The sequence below is a fragment of the Amblyraja radiata genome, chromosome 7 (assembly GCF_010909765.2).
Source record: "Amblyraja radiata isolate CabotCenter1 chromosome 7, sAmbRad1.1.pri, whole genome shotgun sequence".
NCBI classification, from domain to species: domain Eukaryota; kingdom Metazoa; phylum Chordata; class Chondrichthyes; order Rajiformes; family Rajidae; genus Amblyraja; species Amblyraja radiata.
The window spans coordinates 16,283,594-16,302,488 of NC_045962.1; the positions used below are offsets into that span (position 1 = coordinate 16,283,594).

Consider the following 18,895-nt stretch of genomic DNA (forward strand, 5'->3'; position numbering starts at 1 on the left):
ACAGACTGTAATTAACTTTGAGGTCGTAACGAGGTATTGAATAATTGCAAGGTGTCTTTCTTTGTAAGGAACCGCTGTCATGATTCCACCGTGAAGTATTGTTACTTTTTAACATTAAAGTTGAGCTCACTTTTTAAATGAAGCGACATTACTGTCAGGGCTTTCCAGTTCCCAGTTTTCTTTACTACGCCACAAATTATCTTGCAGGTTTGAGCAAATAGTTATCCATCTTTTGGATTCTTGACCAGTCAGTGAGTGTATTCGAAGGTTAATTCATACAATGTTTAGGAAGGAACTGCAGAGGCTGGTTTAAACCAAAGATAGACACAAAAAAATCGGAGTAACTCAGTGGGTCAGCGTCACCTATTCCTTTTCTCCAGAGATGGTGTCTGACCTGCTGAGTTACTCTAGCATTTTGTGTCTATCTTTGATTCATATAATATTGAACGCTGAAGGATGCACACTATATGGGGATCAGGCAACGCCTTGTAAAATGGCAGTGAGGCATCCTCCTGCTTCTATTTTGTTTTAACTTAAATTCGTTTTTTTTGCATGCAAAGCAACCTTCCTAATCTCAGTTCAGAAAGAACATTTTGACTGCATTGCTTTTATGTTGGCGCTGAGTTTAACGTATAAATCCAGTGCTTTTTTATAGACACTGTAGGTCCTGCAACAGTTGGTGATCCGTCTGGCAAGAATATTCAGCGAATTAACTTTTTACCATTTTTAATTCTATTTGTGCAAATGAATGCTAAAGATAGACAGTGAGAGTAACATCATATCATTCCTTGCTGTTGGTGTCTCTGGTAGTTCATCATCCTACAAGCTGCTCAAGAGTCTCACTTTCTAATTGAATTTTTTGTTATTCATAAAACTTTAGTAATCGTTTTGTTATATTAAAAATTCCACCAAAAAAATCAAAATTTTAACTTCTTGGAGGTGCTGGCAAGCTGTAACGTCACGAAAAAAAACATTGCCTAAATCTAACAACTGGAATTCAGATAAATGTACTCTTATTCCAAATCAGAATTTAGCTTATTTTAGTTTAGTTTAGAGATACAGTGCGGGACCCCTATGGCCCACCGAGTCCAAGCCAACCAGCGATCCCCGCACAAGAACACTATCTCACACACACACTAGGGACAATTTACACTTATACCAAGCCAATTAGCCGACAGACCTGTACGTCTTTGGAGTGTGGGAGGAAACCGGAGCTTCCTGGAGAAAACCCACGCAGGTCAAGGGGAGAACGTACAAACTCCTTACACATAGCACCCATAGTCAGGATCGAACCCGGGTCTCTGGCATTGTAAGGCAACAAATCTACCGCTGCACCACCGTGCCTCAAATTTAATTTAAATTATATTACTGAAGGCTCTTCTATTTTATTTATTGGCAGTTCACCATCACTTTTATTTGCATCTACATTTGTATTCGTTGACATACCTATAGGATCAACCCAGAGGGCCATAGTATCCTGGGGAATTTCTGCTGCCACCTTTTCCAATGCGGGATCTTCAATCGAGACACCACAATGTACGATTGAGGCCAACAGTTCAGCTGCTGTCATGTTACCATTTAGCACTTTGCTCAGTAACTCTGCCGTACCTTCCTCTGTCGCACAAACTTCAACTTTAATCTTTTCACCTAAAGAGGGAACAAAAAACAAACTGTTGGTGATCAGCATGACGAGAATTTTCAGCAAATTAATTTGTTTCTGTTTTTTATTCTGCTCGCGCTAATTTATGCTAAAGATAGGCAGGGTGAAGGTAACAGCTGCAAAGCAGAGGGTCATATCTTTGTGAGGCTTTGCTGTGTGTGAATTGACTGCCGTAAATGCCTAAAAAAGTATTTGTGCATTTGAATAATAAGATACAGTTAAGTGCTATTGGATCCATCGAAGTCATGAAAGGAGTAAAACAAACAAGTTATTTTTCCAGATCATCTTGATTTTGTATCAGGGTTTATAATACATTACATAGAAACATAGAAACATAGAAAATAGGGGCAGGAGGCGGCCATTTTGCCCTTCAAGCCAGCACCGCCATTCATTGTGATCATGGCTGATCGTCCCCTATCAATAACCCGTGCCTGCCTTCTCCCCATATCCCTTGACTCCACTAGCCCCTAGAGCTCTATTTAACTTTCTCTTAAATCCATCCAGTGACTTGGCCTCCACTGCCCTCTGTGGCTGGGAATTCCATAAATTCACATTAAGATTTATTGACGAAGGATTGGCACACACATTTATCCTAAAGTAAAAACAACCCATAAGCAACAACTCTCACATAAGTCATTTAAATCATTTTGAAATGTAAATGATTTCATACGTAAAAGCAGGTACATGGAAAATATTCACATTGCAGAGCTTAGCCCCAGCAATTCTTACCTCCCAATTTCCCTACGTTCTAATAAAATGAACGCACAACTCCAGTCTATGTAAAAGGCAGCATTTTCCATGAATTTTTCCATAATTAAAATGCTGTTGAAATGCATTAAAGGAATATTGGCAGTGAGGAAAACCTACAATTCTTTTTGCAAAGACATTCAGACTGACAATCCAAATGAGGTTCACGGCACACTCATGACCAAGGAAGTTCTAAAGTCATTGAGTGATACTTGCCACCATGATTCCAGTATAGTGCCAATTTTCTGTGGGTTCCCAGCAGTTGCCAATGTACCTCAAATAGGTTGATCTGAAGGGGGATCAGTGACATTGTTCATTTGAATGGAGAGGACTGGGTCCAAGGAGACTGATAAGTTTCAAGAAAAGTATATATTTTTGAATAAATCTACCCTGTTGAATGAGCTGTAGCTAAGTTTTAATCATGCATAAAGCCACAATTACTGCTTAACAACCTCTCTACCCCTGAAATAAATTGTATGTATTGATAAATTGATGTATTCAAGAGAGAGTTAAATATAGCTCTTAGGGCTAACAAAATCAAGGGATATGGGGAGAAAGCAGGAACGGGGTACTGATTTTGGATGATCAGCCATGACCATATTGAATGGCGGTGCTGGCTCGAAGGGCTGAATGGCCTACTCTTGCACCTATTTTCTATGTTTCTATGTATCTATGAATTGTCATTCAATCCGATGGATAATTCTTCTAATTTTACTTTTCAAAGTTTGCTTAAGATAGGTAAGCTCATATCATAATGGCATTTGCATGTTCTGATATCTTGCTCTGTAAAATGTTTAGAAAGTTATGAAAATTCTGAAATTTTTATCTTCCTGATTTGTTGGCAGTGAGAATCCTTCACTCTGATTAACTCTTGGCCTACTCATGGCAATGTTTTTTGCGCACCAGGGGTCTGCTAAAGCAGACAGCTGACAGCAACTGATGTCAGGAGAGGGGGGGACATATTGCACAGAAAGAGCTGGACCATTGAGTGTGGCTTTCTTCCAGTTAGTGGCACAGTTGTGCAAAATCTGAGCCATACCACATTATTTCATATTTGGAAATTGCTTTTCCAAATCTGTACATACATCGATTTCATGCTAATTTCTGTTGCTAACCTGTTCTGTGCTTATGTTGGTATTTATTTTTCAAGCGAGAGTTAGATTTAGCTCTTAGGGAATCAAGGGATATTATATAAATAAGGGGTGTATCAATACAGTAGGGGATTCTTAAACAGGACCAGTTAATTACCTATATAAGATGGGCGGTCAGGAGATGTGCCAATACTGCGAGATGTGGGAATTTGTCGACACCATTGATGTAGAAGATCCCTACAGCTGCAGTAAGTGTTTGAGGCTAGAGGAACTCCAGCTCTGCATTGATGAGCTGGAGACCCAACTTCATACGCTGCGGTACATCAGGGAGGGGGAGTATTACCTGGATGTTTTGTGCCAGGGGATGGTCACACCGACCAGTTTAACTAATTCAGTAGGCAGTGAGCAAGGAAAGGAAGGTGTGGCCATAAGCGAGGCAGGTAGGGGGAACCAGGAGGAGATGCGGCAGGAGCCACAGCCCTTGTCCCTGACGAGCATGACCGAGGCTCTTACTCAATGTAAGGACGGGATCAGGGGCTGTGGGAGGGATGAGCAACCTGGCTGCAGCACCGTGGATCAGGAGGCCATTCAAGAGGGGGGAGTTAGAAGAAATGCCGTAGTGATAGGGGATAGTATTATTCGGGGGGTAGATAAGGTTCTCTGCGGCCAGCAGAACATGTCCCGAAGGCTGTGTTGCCTACCCGGTGCTAGGGTTAAGGATATCTCTGCGATGCTGGAGAGAAATTTGCAGAGGGAGGGGGAGGATCCAGTGGTCGTGGTCCATGTGGGGACCAATGACATAGGAAGGACGAGGAAGGAGGATCTGCTGAAGGAGTTTGAGCAGTTAGGGAATAAATTAAAAAGCAGAACCTCGAGGGTACTGATCTCTGGATTGCTACCTGAGCCACGGGCCAAATCGGCGAGGGTACGTAAAATTAAAAAGCTAAATGCGTGGCTCAAAGACTGGTGTGGGAATAATGGGTTTGGTTTCTTGGGCCACTGGCACCAGTACTGGGACAGGGGGGATCTGTTCTGTAAGGACGGACTTCACCTGAACGGTGCTGGGACTGGGGTCCTGGCAAATCATATAACTAGGGCAGTAGAGAGGTCTTTAAACTAAGTAGCGGGGGGGAGGTATCAAGGGGGGTAATAACGGCAGGGGTAGAGGAAATAGAGCAGGGTATCAGTGGGGAAGCGGAAATTCAAAATGTGACAGGAGACAGAATTTGTGAAGATAAAGATCTAGATGTAAAAGGGGCAAAAACGGAAAGGAAGGGTAGTAAAAATCATCTGAAAGTGCTTTATCTAAATGCACGGAGTATTCGTAATAAGATAAATGAATTAACGGTGCAATTAAGTATATATAGTTATGATATCGTGGCCATTACGGAGACATGGCTGCAAGGAGATCAGGACTGGGAGTTAAATATAGAGGGGTACTCGACAATTAGGAAAGATAGACAGGAAAGAAAGGGAGGAGGGGTGGCCCTTTTAATAAGGGAGGGAATAACGGCAATAGAGAGGAAGGATATTGCGTTGAAGGATCAGGATAGTGAAACAGCTTGGGTACAGATAGAGAATAATAAGGGGAAAAAAAACACTAGTGGGTGTAATTTATAGACCTCCAAATAGCTGTGACGCTGTTAGTCAGAACATAAATCTGCAAATAGTTGACGCATGTAAAAAGGGAACTGCTGTAATCATGGGGGACTTCAATTTTCATATTAATTGGGCAAACCAAACTGGGCAGGGTAGACTAGAGGAAGAGTTTATAGAATGTATTAGAGACGGGTTCCTAGAACAGTATGTCACCGAACCGACAAGGGGGGAGGCAATCTTGGATCTGGTCCTGTGTAATGAAGCAGGATTAATTAAAAATGTCATAGTTAGGGACTCGTTGGGAACAAGTGACCACAATATGGTCGAATTCCATATTCAAATAGAAGGGGAGCAGGTTGAAACTCAGGCTAGGGTGCTTAGTCTAAATAAGGGGGATTATGAAGGTATGAGGACTGAGCTGATCAAAGTTGACTGGGATAGCAGACTCAAGAATAAGACGGTACATGAGCAGTGGTGTACGTTTAAGGGTATACTGTATAACCTTCAAGAAAAATTTATTCCTATGAAGAAAAAAAGGGGTAAGGGTAAGAACAGTCAGCCATGGCTCAGTAAAACTATAAAGGATAGTATTCGGCTGAAGGCAAGGGCATATAAGGTAGCCAGAGATAGTGGGAGGGTAGAGGATTGGGAAGCATTTAAAGGTCAGCAAAAAATAACTAAGAGATTAATTAAGACGGGGAAAATAGACTATGAAAGGAATTTAGCGAACAACATAAAAACTAATAGTAAGAGTTTTTATAGCTATATAAAAAGAAAAAGGGTGGCTAAGGTGAACGTTGGTCCATTGGAGGGTGAGACTGGAGAGTTGTTGGTGGGGAACATGGAAATGGCAAAGGCATTAAACGAGTATTTTGTATCAGTCTTCACCATAGAAGACACAAAAAATATTCCAACGCTGGATAAACAGGGGGCGGTAGGAATGGAGGAGCTAAATACTATTAAGATCACCAAGGAGGTGGTATTAGGGAAATTAATGAGACTGAAGGAGGATAAATCCCCTGGGCCTGATGGATTACATCCAAGGGTCTTGAGGGAGATAGCGGTGGGGATTGTGGATGCATTGGTGATAATTTTCCAAAACTCCCTGGAGGCAGGAACGGTCCCAGTGGATTGGAAAATGGCCAATGTAACACCTATATTTAAAAAAGGAAGTAAACAGAAGGCGGGTAACTATAGACCGGTTAGTCTAACATCGGTGGTGGGTAAAATGTTAGAGACAATTATTAAAGAAACACTAACGGGGCACTTGGATAAACATGACTTCATCGGACAGAACCAGCATGGTTTTGTGAAGGGGAAGTCCTGTTTAACGAATCTGCTCGCATTCTTTGAGGAAGTAACAACCCGGGTGGATAAAGGGGAACCGGTGGATGTGGTATACTTGGACTTCCAAAAGGCTTTTGACAAGGTGCCACATAAGAGACTATTGCTAAAAATAAAAAATTATGGGATTGGGGGTAATATATTAGCATGGGTAGAGGATTGGCTAACAAATAGGAAGCAGAGAGTGGGGATAAATGGTTCATACTCGGGATGGCAACCGGTAACTAGCGGGGTTCCGCAAGGGTCGGTGCTGGGACCCCAGTTGTTCACAATTTATATAAATGATTTGGAGGAGGGAACCAAGTGTAATATATCAAAATTTGCGGACGATACAAAAATGGGAGGAAAAGTAGGGGATGAGGAGGATAGGAAGAGTCTGCAAAAGGATATAGATAAGCTAGGTGAGTGGGCAACAACTTGGCAGATGAAATTTAATACTAATAAATGTGAAGTCATTCACTTTGGGAAAAAAAATGATAGGGCAAGTTATTTTCTAAATGAGGAGGAGCTGCGTTGTAATGCAACGCAAAGGGATCTAGGGGTATTAGTACATGAATCACTAAAAGTTAGTATGCAGGTGCAGCAAGCAATCAGGAAGGCCAATGGAGTTTTGGCCTTTATTGCTAGGGGGATTGAGTATAAAAACACGGAGGTCTTGCTGCAGCTGTACACAGTATTAGTGAGACCACATTTGGAATACTGTGTACAGTTCTGGGGTCCATACTTAAGAAAGGATGTACTAGCCCTGGAGGCAGTGCAGCGAAGGTTTACAAGATTAATTCCTGCAATGAGGGGATTGACATATGAGGAAAGGTTAAGTAGGCTGGAACTCTACTCTTTGGAGTTTAGAAGAATGAGAGGCGATCTCATTGAAACATATAAGATCGTGAGGGGCCTTGATCGGGTGGATGCACCGAGGATGTTCCCAATGATCGGGGAAACTAGAACTAGGGGACATAGTTGCAGAATAAGGGGGGGCTCTTTTAAAACTGAGATGAGGAAGAACTTCTTCACCCAGAGGGTGGTTAATTTATGGAATTCACTGCCCCAGGGAGCAGTGGAAGCAGAAACTTTAAATATATTTAAGACTAAAATAGATGGTTTTTTAGCTGCCAAGGGGATAAGGGGCTACGGGGAGAGGGCAGGGATATGGACCTAGGTATGGTTAGTATAGTAAGACCTGAGTGATCTCCTGGACAAGTGTCGATCGCCTGGATTGGGGTCGGAGAGGAATTTCCCGGATTTTTTTCCCGAATTGGACCTGGGTTTTTATCCGGTTTTTTGCCTCCCCCAGGAGATCGCGAGGTTCTTGGGGTGGAGAGGGGTGATAGCGGTATAAAGGGGAGGGTAGTGTCTTGTGTTCTGTGTCTTGTGTCTACTGTTTGTGGGTAAGTGTGTCTGTTTAGTGTTCAGCCATGAGCGAATGGCGGTGCGGGCTCGACGGACCTGGTGGTCTACTCTCGCACCTACTTTCTATGTTTCTATGTTTCTAAGGGATATGGGGAAAAAGCAGGAACTGTGTACTGAAGAAGGATTTTGGCCCGAAACATTGCCTATTTCCTTCGCTCCATAGATGCTGCCTCACCCGCTGAATTTCTCCAGCATTTTTGTCTACCTACTTTTTTTGGATGATCAGCCATGATCATATTGAATGACGGTGCTGGCTTGAAGGGTTGAATGGCCTACTCATACACCTATTTTCTATGTTTCTGTGTCTATGTTTCTATGTACACCAAAGCATCACTAGATCTGTCATCCAGGATAAACCATAAAATCTCTAATGTATGTATGCCTGCATCCTGATCCTAGTGTAAGGCCACACAGTTTATAATCCTCCTTTATTAGCATCATTGATTCTTGAGATTAATTAAAAATGTTGCAATTTAATTGTCAAAAGGGACAAGTATGACATCAGTGAACTTTGCAGTAAAATAGCAAATCTTGCTAAACATTTTGGGAAGAAATATCAATTTAGGATTTACTGGTAACATTAATTACTGAAAATATTACTTATTCTAACCTATATATTGGATAGATATATTCATAATCTAACCTATATAGTATTCATAATCAGGTAACCACACTGTGAATTATTAGAGTTGATTCCTGAGTCATAGAGCCATACAACATGGCAACAAGCCTTTCGGACCTGGACATCATGCACTAATCCAACATTGTTTAATTCTCCCATTCTCATCAACTCTGCTATGATTTTACCACTCACCCATATACTGCGTGCGATTTACAATGGGCTATTGCCCTACAAATCGGTCTGCCTATGAAACCTGGGAGGGAACTGGAGCACCACGAGAAAAGGCAGCCAGCCACAGGGACAACATGAAAACTCGTTGCGGACACAACCCAAGGTCAGGATCGAATCTGGGTCTTTGGTACTGTGAGGTAGCTGGCCTACCAGCTATCCCATCGTGGTACCCTTTCTGGAACACATTTATTGTTCAAGTACACATACCCACACGTAGAGGTTAAGGGCAAGGTGGTATTCCTGCTAAGTAAATGGCGAAGCTGAGGTAATTTGTAATGATTCACAATATTGGTATCTCTCCATCATCTCGAAAGACTGGCCAACTGATATATCAACATTTTTTATGTCTAAAGAAGGGTCTCGACTCAAAATGTCCCCTTTTCCTTCTCTCCAGAGATGCTGTCTGACCCGCTAGTTACTCCAGCTTTTTGAGTCTAACTTCCGGTTAAACCAGCATCTGCGGTTCCTTCCTACACATTTTTCATGGATTCCTTTTCGTAATTTTAAATGGGAAGAGGTCTAAAACTCTTGATGAATAAAAATAAGGATCATATGGGTGATATTAGTCACACTGTGCATTGGCAAATTCACCAATTTACTAAGTAATCCATTACATCCAGAGCCTTCTTCAGACTTATCTTCCCAACCCAAAATGTCACCTATCCATGTTCTCCAATGATGCTGCCTGACCCGCTGAGTTACTCCAGCATTTTGTGTCTATCTTTAGTATAAGCCAGCATCTGCAGTTATTTTTTATTCCACCACATTCCAGATGACAATAAACAAATCTAATCTAATCTAATCTAATCTAATCTAATACTTTAGTTTAGAGGTACAGCACAGAAACAGGCCTTTCGGCCCACCGGGTCCGTGCTGACCAATGATCCCAGCATATTAACACTATCCTACACAAACTAGGGACAATTTTTACATTTACCAATCCAATTTACCTACAAACCTGTACGTCTTTGGAGTGTGGGAGGAAACTGAAGATCTCAGAGAAACCCACGCAGGTCACGGAGAGAATGTACAAACTCTGTACAGACAGCACTCAGAGTCGTGATCGAACCCGTATCTCCGGTGCTGCAAACGCTGTGCCACTTTGCCGCCCTGACTCCCTGTTACTGACACTACAGGTTGTTCACAGCAGAGAGATTTTGCTCCGAGGTTTTTGGGGAAATAATTCAGCTTGAAATTTTTACTTACCCAGACTGTTAGTGAATTCATTTGATTCTTCACCGAAGATGTGATCTTCCAGTCCTGGAAACTGAATAATTGACTGTTAAATATGATTACTTATGCCACATGCACATTGATATTATTAATTTACAAGTCATAGAGCTATACAGCATGAAAACAGGTCCTTCGGTATGCCTTGTCCATGCCGACCATGTTGGAATACTGGTCTAGTCATATTTGTCTGCATTTGGCCCATATCTCCTCTCAACCCTTCCTATACAAGTATCAAACCAAAATACAAAATTAACTTGTTCCTAATATAAACTGTTTTCATTACAATTGTGCATCAGAACTTTAAGATATAAGTACAGGTATTTAAAAGAATAATTATGAGAGTTCGGGAGAATAGAAAAGGAGTTAATAAAGTAGACACAAAATGCTGGAGTAACTTGGCTTGTTGATCTCAACCTCGGTCTGAAAAAGGTTTCCGACCCGAAACGTCACCTATTTCCTTTCTGCAGAGATGCTACCTGACCCGCTGAGTTAGTCCAGCATTTTGTGTCAATCAACGGTATAATCCAGCACCTGCAGTTCCTTCCAACATGGGGGTTAATACAGGCAGTGGCGGACTGGGTCTAAAAATATTGGTTGCCAGGAGACAAAGGGGGCCCACTTCATCAGGGGTACACTTGCCATCGGGCAAGCTGACACCCTGGCCAGTCCGCCACAGAATACAGGATTACTCTAAATGGATGATTGATGGTCAGCATGGAGTCAGGGGGACAAAGGACGTGTTCCCATGCTGTATCTCTCTATTGCAATGACAAAGCTCTTTTTCTAACCTCAGGAAGCAGTGAGCTAATCAAGTTCAAGTTCAAGTGAGTTTATTGTCATGTGATTGTGTCTTCTGATTGTCCTCGAATTTTGCCGGTTGTAGCAATCAGAGCTTGAAAGGATGGAGGCACAATTCACACCAGCTTGTCTGGAGGGCCGAGTAATAATGTTTCGTGTTAAAAAGAATAATGAGTAAACAACAAACTGCTGGGGGAACTCAGCAGGTCAGGCAGCACTTGTGGAGGGAAATGGACAGACAAGGTTTTGGGTGATGACTCTTCTTCCTCCACAGATGCTGCCTGATCTGCTGAGTTCCCCAGTAGTTTGCTTCTTTCATGTGTTCATAAGTTCATAAGTTATAGGAGCAGAAATAGGCCATTCGGCCCATCAAGTCCATTCGGCCATTCAATCATGGCTGATCCATCTTTCCCTCTCAGCCCCATTCTCCTGCCTTCTCCCCATAATCCCTGACACCCTTAAGGGTCTGTCCCACATGCCGATTTTCTCGGCAACTGCCGGCGTCATATCATGGTCGCCAAAAGATTTTGAACATTTCAAAATCTAGCGGTGACAAAAAAAATGTTGCAACACTTGAGGAAACACCGTGCGTCCATATGTCATCACGCCGCGACTTTTTCGGTGACCTGATACGTCAGTCAATGATGCCGTCAGTGGTCGAAAAAATTGCCAAGTCGGACAGGCCCTTTTCTAATCAAGAATCGGTTAATCTGCCCTTAAAAAATACCTTCACAGCCATCTGTGGCAATGAATTCCACAATTTGCTAAATTCCAGCATCTGCAGTCTCTTGCGTCTCCATTAAAGGTGTAACATTTAGCTGGGATGAAAATGGGTTCTATCATGTTTTCAGATGCAAATTAGTCTGCAGGTTATCAGTCAGCATCTGAGCCGGAAGGTTCAGGTTCAGCAGTGACAGTGGTGCAGAAACTGAATTTGAGAGATCAATTTGCCTAATGGTTGCAACAATTTTCTGAAGTGTAGTGATATCAGGAGGAGCAGGATTCTCCAGATGGCTCCATGGGAAGATAAAAAAAAGAACCTGCTTCTCACCAATGTCCACTAATTAATTCCATTGAGACCCACACTGTGCTCACATTAAACAGACTTGGTTAAGAGATTCTTAAATGGAAGTTAGGCTCCTCATTAGCATCTACAGACAGCCTAATGCTTTTTTATGCACGACTGATGCTGGAAATCCATAATAAAACATGATTTGCTGGCAATACTCAGTCAGAGTGTTGTGGAGAGAGAAAATTAGTTGTTTTTTGAAGCCAGAGCACTTTGGATGTCATCGGATGTCAAGGATGTCGCCACAGAGTCTCATGTCAATATGGGCACTAGAGACATTTCAGGTGACCATTTGGATCGAGACCCTGAAGAAGGGACATGAAACATCATCTATATTTGTTCTCCAGCGATGCTGCCTGACCTGCTGAGTTAGTCCAGCACTTTGTGTCCTTTTGTATATTAACCAGCATTTGCAGTCCCTTGTTTCTACATAGCACTGAAATCAGTGTTTATGCGGCCACTTCTTGTACACAGGTGCAACGACTGAATTTCAGTGTGTATTCAGCACCAGAGATTCACTGCAAGCTCCAAAAATGTTCAATATGTGTATTTCTGAGGCACATTACGGAAACAAACAATAGTGCCTAAAAACTGGACCATCTGTTCATGGTTCTGATGCAAAGATGAAACATGAAAGCTTTTCTACGCATTTTAGATCAATCTGGTCATCCTTTTCCTGTTAATTAATGACATCATGTCACAAGTGATAGAAACAGAATTAGGCCATTTGGCTCATCAAGTCTACTACGCCATTCAATCATGGCTGATCTATCTCTCCCTCCTAACCCCATCAGATCTACATAGACTACAAGACCTACACCAAACCCAAACCAATTAGGAGCAGACGAGGGCATTCGATCCAATTTGTGATCCCAGCTACAAAGACAGATGTATACAGCAATTCGTTCTTCCCCCGCACAATTAAAGCATGGAATAATCTCCACCCAACTATAGTTACCCAACCAGATGCAATTAAATTTAAAGTAACTCTTTCTTCCCAATAACCCTTTCTGGCTTAATCCCTCCCTTCACCACCTCCAGTTTAAATTCCATTTGGAATATTTTGGAGGACCAAGAAACCAAGAACCAAGAACCATTCTCCTGTCTTCTCCCCATAATCCCTGACACCCGTATTAATCAAGAATCTATCTTTCGTGAGAGTTAGATTTAGTTCTTAGGGCTAAGGGTATCAAGGGATATGGGGAAAAAGCCAGAACAAGGTACTGATTAAAGCAGGTTCCCACCTGCTTTAAAAGGGCATCAATCATAGCGGTGCCCAAGAAGAGTAAGGTGACGTGCCTCAATGACTATCGACCAGTGGCACTAACGTCGGTGGTGATGAAGTGCTTTGAGAGATTGATCATGGCGCAAATCAATTCCTACCTCAACAAAAACCTGGACCCACTGCAGTTCGCTTACCGCAACAACAGATCAACGGTGGATGCGATCTCGCTGGCCCTCCACTCCGCTCTGGACCACTTGGACAACAAAAACTCATATGTCAGGCTGTTATTCATTAGATAGATAGATAGATATAATTTATTGCCACACAGCCAGGCTGGTGGAAATTTGGGTTGTCTGCAGCGATACAATAATAAAGAACACACAACCACAATAAAACTGTAACACAAACATCCACCACAGCATTCATCACTGTGGTGGAAGGCACAAAATTTGGCCAGTCCTCCTCCATTTCCCCCCCGTGGTCAGGACCAGAGTCCAGAGTCAGTCCAGGATCGGCTCTTCCTCACCGGAGACCGCGGCTTTAAGTTGTTGTAGGCCGCAGGCCGGCGGTCAAGATTTAAAGTCCCCGCCACAGCCAGAAGCACCGTAGACTGCAGGGCCGGCGGTCGAAGCTCCCCTCCAGGGGTGATGGTAAGTCCATGCCGGACCCGCGGTAGAAGTCGGCCGCGAGCCGGCAGTGATGGCTTCTTCTTCCCCCGGGTCCCCAACGTGAGATCCCGGGCTGTAAACGCCGCACCAGCTGGAGCTCTGCAGACCTCCATCATCAAGTTCGCTGACGACACCACTGTTGTGGGACGAATCACTGATGGGGATGAGTCAGAGTATAGAAGAGAGATCGAGCGACTGTCCATATGGTGCCTGCACAATAACCTGGCCCTCAACACCAGCAAAACCAAGAAATTGATTGTGGACTTTGGCAGGAGTAGGATGGGGACCCACAGTCCCATTTATATAAACGGGTCGATGGTTGAAAGGGTCAAGAGCTTCAAATTCCTGGGGATGCACATCTCTGAAGATCTTTCCTGGTCCGAGAACACTGATGCAATTATTAAGAAAGCACATCAGCGCCTCTACTTCCTGAGAAGATTACAGAGAGTCGGTTTGTCAAGGAAGACTCTCTCTAACTTCTACAGGTGCACAGTCGAGAGCATGCTGACCGGTTGCATCGTGGCTTGGTTCGGCAACTTGTTGCCTTGGAGAGGAAAAGACTACAAAAAGTAGTAAACACTGCCCAATCCATCATCGGCTCTGACCTCCCTTCCATCGAGGGGATCTATTGCAGTCGCTGCCTCAAAAAGGCTGGCAGTATCATCAAGGACCCACACCATCCTGGCCACACAGTCATCTCGCCGCTACCTTCAGGTAGAAGGTACAGGAGCCTGAAGACTGCAACGACCAGGTTCAGGAATAGCTACTTCCCCACAGCCATCAGGCTATTAAACTTGGCTCAGACAAAACTCTAAACATTAATAGCCCTTTATCTGTTATTTGCACTTCATCAGTTTATTTATTCATGTGTGTATATATTTATATAATGGTATATGAACACACTGATCTGTTCTGTAGTCATGCCTACTATGTTCTGTTGTGCTGAAGCAAAGCACGAATTTCATTGTCCTATCTGGGACACATGACAATAAACTCTCTTGAATCTTGATTTTGAATGATCAGCCATGATCATATTGAATGGCAGTGCTGGCTTGAATGGGCAAATGCCCTACTCCTGCACCTATTTTCTATGTTTATATGTCTCGACTCCACTGGCCGTGGAACCAAGCGGCCACTGGCCGTGGAACCAAATAGCACCTTCCGATTCCACACAGCAGCTTTCCCGACTCCACACAGCGGCTTTCCTGACTCCACACAGCGGCTTACCCGATTCCACGCAACGGCTTTCCCGACTCCACTTTTGCGGGCTCAATGAGCACGGCTTGTTTACTCAGCCCCACCTCCGGGATTTTATTCTCCAGCGGGTGCCGGAAGGGGCGTTACCTTCATGGTGACGGACAGGCGAGCAGACCAATCTGCTGATCTCACGATTTTTTAAACTTTCATAACTTTTCTCATATTTCACCGATCGGAACAAAACTTGGTGGCTTGGAGCAGAGGTGAACGCTGAGTAAGGTGGCGAAAAATCCTAGCGATATAGGGTTGCATTTTTGCTCAAGTTTAATTACAACGCAGACCAGAAGTGGCCAAAATGAGAGTTTTGGTAAAAGTATAGATGAATAAGTTTATTTGCCAAGTATGCTCACACACAAGGAATTTGCCTTTGTGTTCCGCTCGCAAGTGACAACATGACATACAGTGACAATTAAGAATGACCCATAAAACATTAAACATTAATAATAAAAGCCTGACATTACAGTTTCTGCCAACTTCGACTGCAGTAATTGATGCTGACCCAAGTGCTAAGATATGCCCTCCCCGAATACTAAAACACGTGTTTGCTTCAGCACAAAACCTATTCTTAAACTTAAAATAGTGAATTTGCTCTTTTCATTTCACTGCAGAAGCACAAAATCACAGGTCAATGTCAAACATTACCCCATTCGGTACATCTCGCTAACTTTTAATGCGTCAGAGTTCAGCTAAGCACTTGGAACTCTATTCGCTACTTTCTGTTTGCTGACTCAGGCAGCTCAACCAAGAATAAAATCCAGTTAGGCTCAGACATTTTAGCCATTTGACTGGAGGTGGCCCCAGGTTATTTTTCAAATCTTTGAATTGCCTCGTGTAGGTGAACCAATCCATTCAGAAGATATCATTATGAACGGTAAACGCTCTGAAAGCTACTTTAGTTTAGTTTAGAGATACAGCGTGGAAACAAGCCCTTCGGCCCACCGAGTCCACCCCGACCAGTGATCCCCGCACGTTAGCACTATCCTACACTCACATTAGGTACAGCTGGTGACCAAGTACATATACCTGCCACATGTGCACATGGCGAACTGAGACAAGGAGGGCTGATCAGGATGTTAATGCAGGTTCTCCTCATTAAAGGAGCTGATAGAGGTAAAAATGAGAACATTTTGCTGGTGGCCAGGTGATTCATTATTCTTTTCTATTTCACCTGAGACAATGGGCCTGCTCCTCTGCAGGTCAGGCAGCGGCTGTAGAAAAATAAATTGCTGCTACTGTTTGAAGTGCAAAGCAAAATATCAGCTCGGTTTCTCTCTCCACAGATTTGCCTGACCTGCTGAATGTTTCCAAGAAATAAAACAGCAGTTGGCGTCAACACATTGCCTTTTAAAAAATATATAACACCAAATACAAATAGTCAGTATGCAGCCAAGCACCACATACCAGAACAGCTACAGCACCAGAACAGATCAGATTCAGGCTAATTGTTTGCAGGCAGAGAGAAAGCAACATAAACATTCCTTTTCCATTAACTTTTCCATTGTTATTTTGTGGTACTCACTTTTTTCCCCAGGTCATGCTTGATCACCTCTTGAATCAACACATCTGCCAGTGTTTTGAAATCGCAAACAAATCGTTTATTTTTCTCAATGCTCTTTTTCTCCTGCACCAAAAGCTGAAAGAGCGCCTCCTCCTGTTTGCACGCACGAGCAATGTTTGCAGATTTTTCTGAGGCATGGACCAGTGCAGTCAAAACTTCTGACATCTTGAGATCCAGATGTCTACGTCGGGAAATCACCTGGAAGAAAAAGGAAATTGAGGCCTATTGATTTTAGTTTTAGTTTTCTAGCTTTAGAGATACAGCGTGGAAACAGGCCCTTCGGCCCACCCCCCGCGTCCGCACCGACCAGCGATCCCCGCACATTAACACTATCCTACACGCACTAGGGGCAATTTACACTTATACAAGTCAATTTACCTACAAACCTGTACATCTTTGGAGTGTGGGAGGTAACCGAGGATCTCGGAGAAAACCCACGCGGTCACGGGGAGAACATACAAACTATGTTCAGACATCACCAATAGTCGGGATCGAACCCGGGTCTCCGGCGCTGCAAGCGCTGTAAGGCAGCAACGCTACCGCTTGCGTCACAATGTCGCTCTATTGCTGCATGTTAAATCATTATTTGCCCTTAAACTGCTGTAAAATCATATTCATCTCTATTGTTTCGCAGCAAGCACATACATTTTTCCATATTGAAGCAGTACCATTGGCTGAAGAAGTCGTTTGCAATGCTAGGCTGTTCCCTTGGTGGCAATTGAATGCTTTGGTATGAATTATAAAAGTTAGAATGTCTTTAATATTGATAAATAGCATCACTATTATTTAGACACAAGGAACTGCAGTTGCTGGTTTACAAAGAAAGACACAAAGTCCTGGAGTAACTCAGGCAGCATCTCTGGAGAACATGGATAGGTGCGTTTTGAGGCAGAACCCTTTTTCAGTCTCTCTGGAGACAAAAGGTTATTATTGACACTTCCTTTAACATGGTACATGCACATTTCAAGAGACTAATTAATCCAAAGCACTGTGATTTCTTGCTCTTGGGTGCTATGAAATTGCTGTGGAAATGGATATTGCCCTTAAATCTGCAAAATGACTACAAAAGATACTTAAATACCAAAATGAGCTTTGCTCAGCAAACAAAATGATAAAGTCTGTGAAAAACAAATAAATTATAAACATATTGACTTCTCGCCTATTGTGCAAGAATTGCCAGTTTCACTTGGAAGGGTGATACAGTGGGCGGCAGTGTTGCTGATTGACAGCGGCAGACACCCGGGTTCAGTCCTGACTATGGGTACTGTCAGTATGGAGTTTGTACGTTTTCCCTGTGACTGCGTGGGTTTTTTCTGAGTGCACTGGTTTCCTCCCACACTCCAAGGACGTACAGGTTTGGAGGTTAATTGTCTGGTCAGCGTGGACTTGGTGGGCTGTGGGGCTGTTTCCACATTGTATCTCTAAAGTTTAATGTTTAAAGACTTGGTGTTCATCCCCAGTCATTCTCTTGTGCAAAACTCTGGCAAAGATTAAAAATACAGCTCAGAGTTTTGTAGATCCCTTCAGAAAGGAGTAATGCAGCACAGAAGATGCCAGCTGCGAGTGGTAACAATGACTTTCTACGTTAAAATTAGAATATCTCTTTAAATCAAGGTTGTCTAAATTAATTATACCCTGAGCAAAAGTAAAAGTCTCTGGAAACATAGCTACTGCTGTAATACTAACATGGTTGTTTATGCTATTGGGTGAACAACTTAAACATCCCTGGTTGCTGGATTTCAGTGAGGAATGAGCTTGTTTAACATGATGAAGTCCTTATGTATCCAATTTTGTCATTCTACACAAAGGAGACCGGAGTCCATTTTATTCACAATGCACACAGTCTAAAAATGGTAATACTCAACAAGTCAGGTGATACCCACCAAGACAACCACAGAGTTAGTGTTTCAGGCCCATAACCATTCATTTTCTTCAATTGTCCCAAATTGAGGGAGTACAGAGAAGGTTCACCAGACTGATTCCTAGGATGTCAGGACTTTCATATGAAGAAAGACTGGATAGACTCGGTTTGTACTTGCTAGAATCTAGAAGATTGAGGGGGGATCTTATAGAAACTTACAAAATTCTTAAGGGGTTGGACAGGCTAGATGCAGGAAGATTGTTCCCGATGTTGGGAAAGTCCAGAACAAGGGGTCACAGTTTAAGAATAAGGGGGAAATCTTTTAGGACCGAGATGAGGAAAACATTTTTCACACAGAGAGTGGTGAATCTCTGGAATTCTCTCCCGCAGAAGGTAGTTGAGGCCAGTTCATTGGCTATATTTAAGAGGGAGTTAGATGTGGCCCTTGTGGCTAAAGGGATCAGGGGGTATGGAGAGAAGGCAGGTACAGGATACTGAGTTGGATGATCAGCCATGATCATA

The 18,895-nt window shown here is 43.0% G+C and overlaps 1 protein-coding gene across 1 annotated transcript in view; it reads right to left on the reverse strand.

Annotated features, from left to right (window-relative positions):
- The window catches only part of inpp1 (inositol polyphosphate-1-phosphatase), a 57,700-nt gene that overhangs the window by 20,423 nt on the left and 18,382 nt on the right, over window positions 1–18,895 (reverse strand). Inside the window, exons 2-4 of the mRNA XM_033023763.1 lie at window positions 16,474–16,710; window positions 9,911–9,971; window positions 1,447–1,647 (exon numbers count right to left, since the gene is read on the reverse strand). Coding sequence (XP_032879654.1) covers window positions 1,447–1,647; window positions 9,911–9,971; window positions 16,474–16,677 — 466 coding nt within the window. The 5' untranslated portion in view covers window positions 16,678–16,710. The remainder of the gene's footprint in view (window positions 1–1,446; window positions 1,648–9,910; window positions 9,972–16,473; window positions 16,711–18,895) is intronic.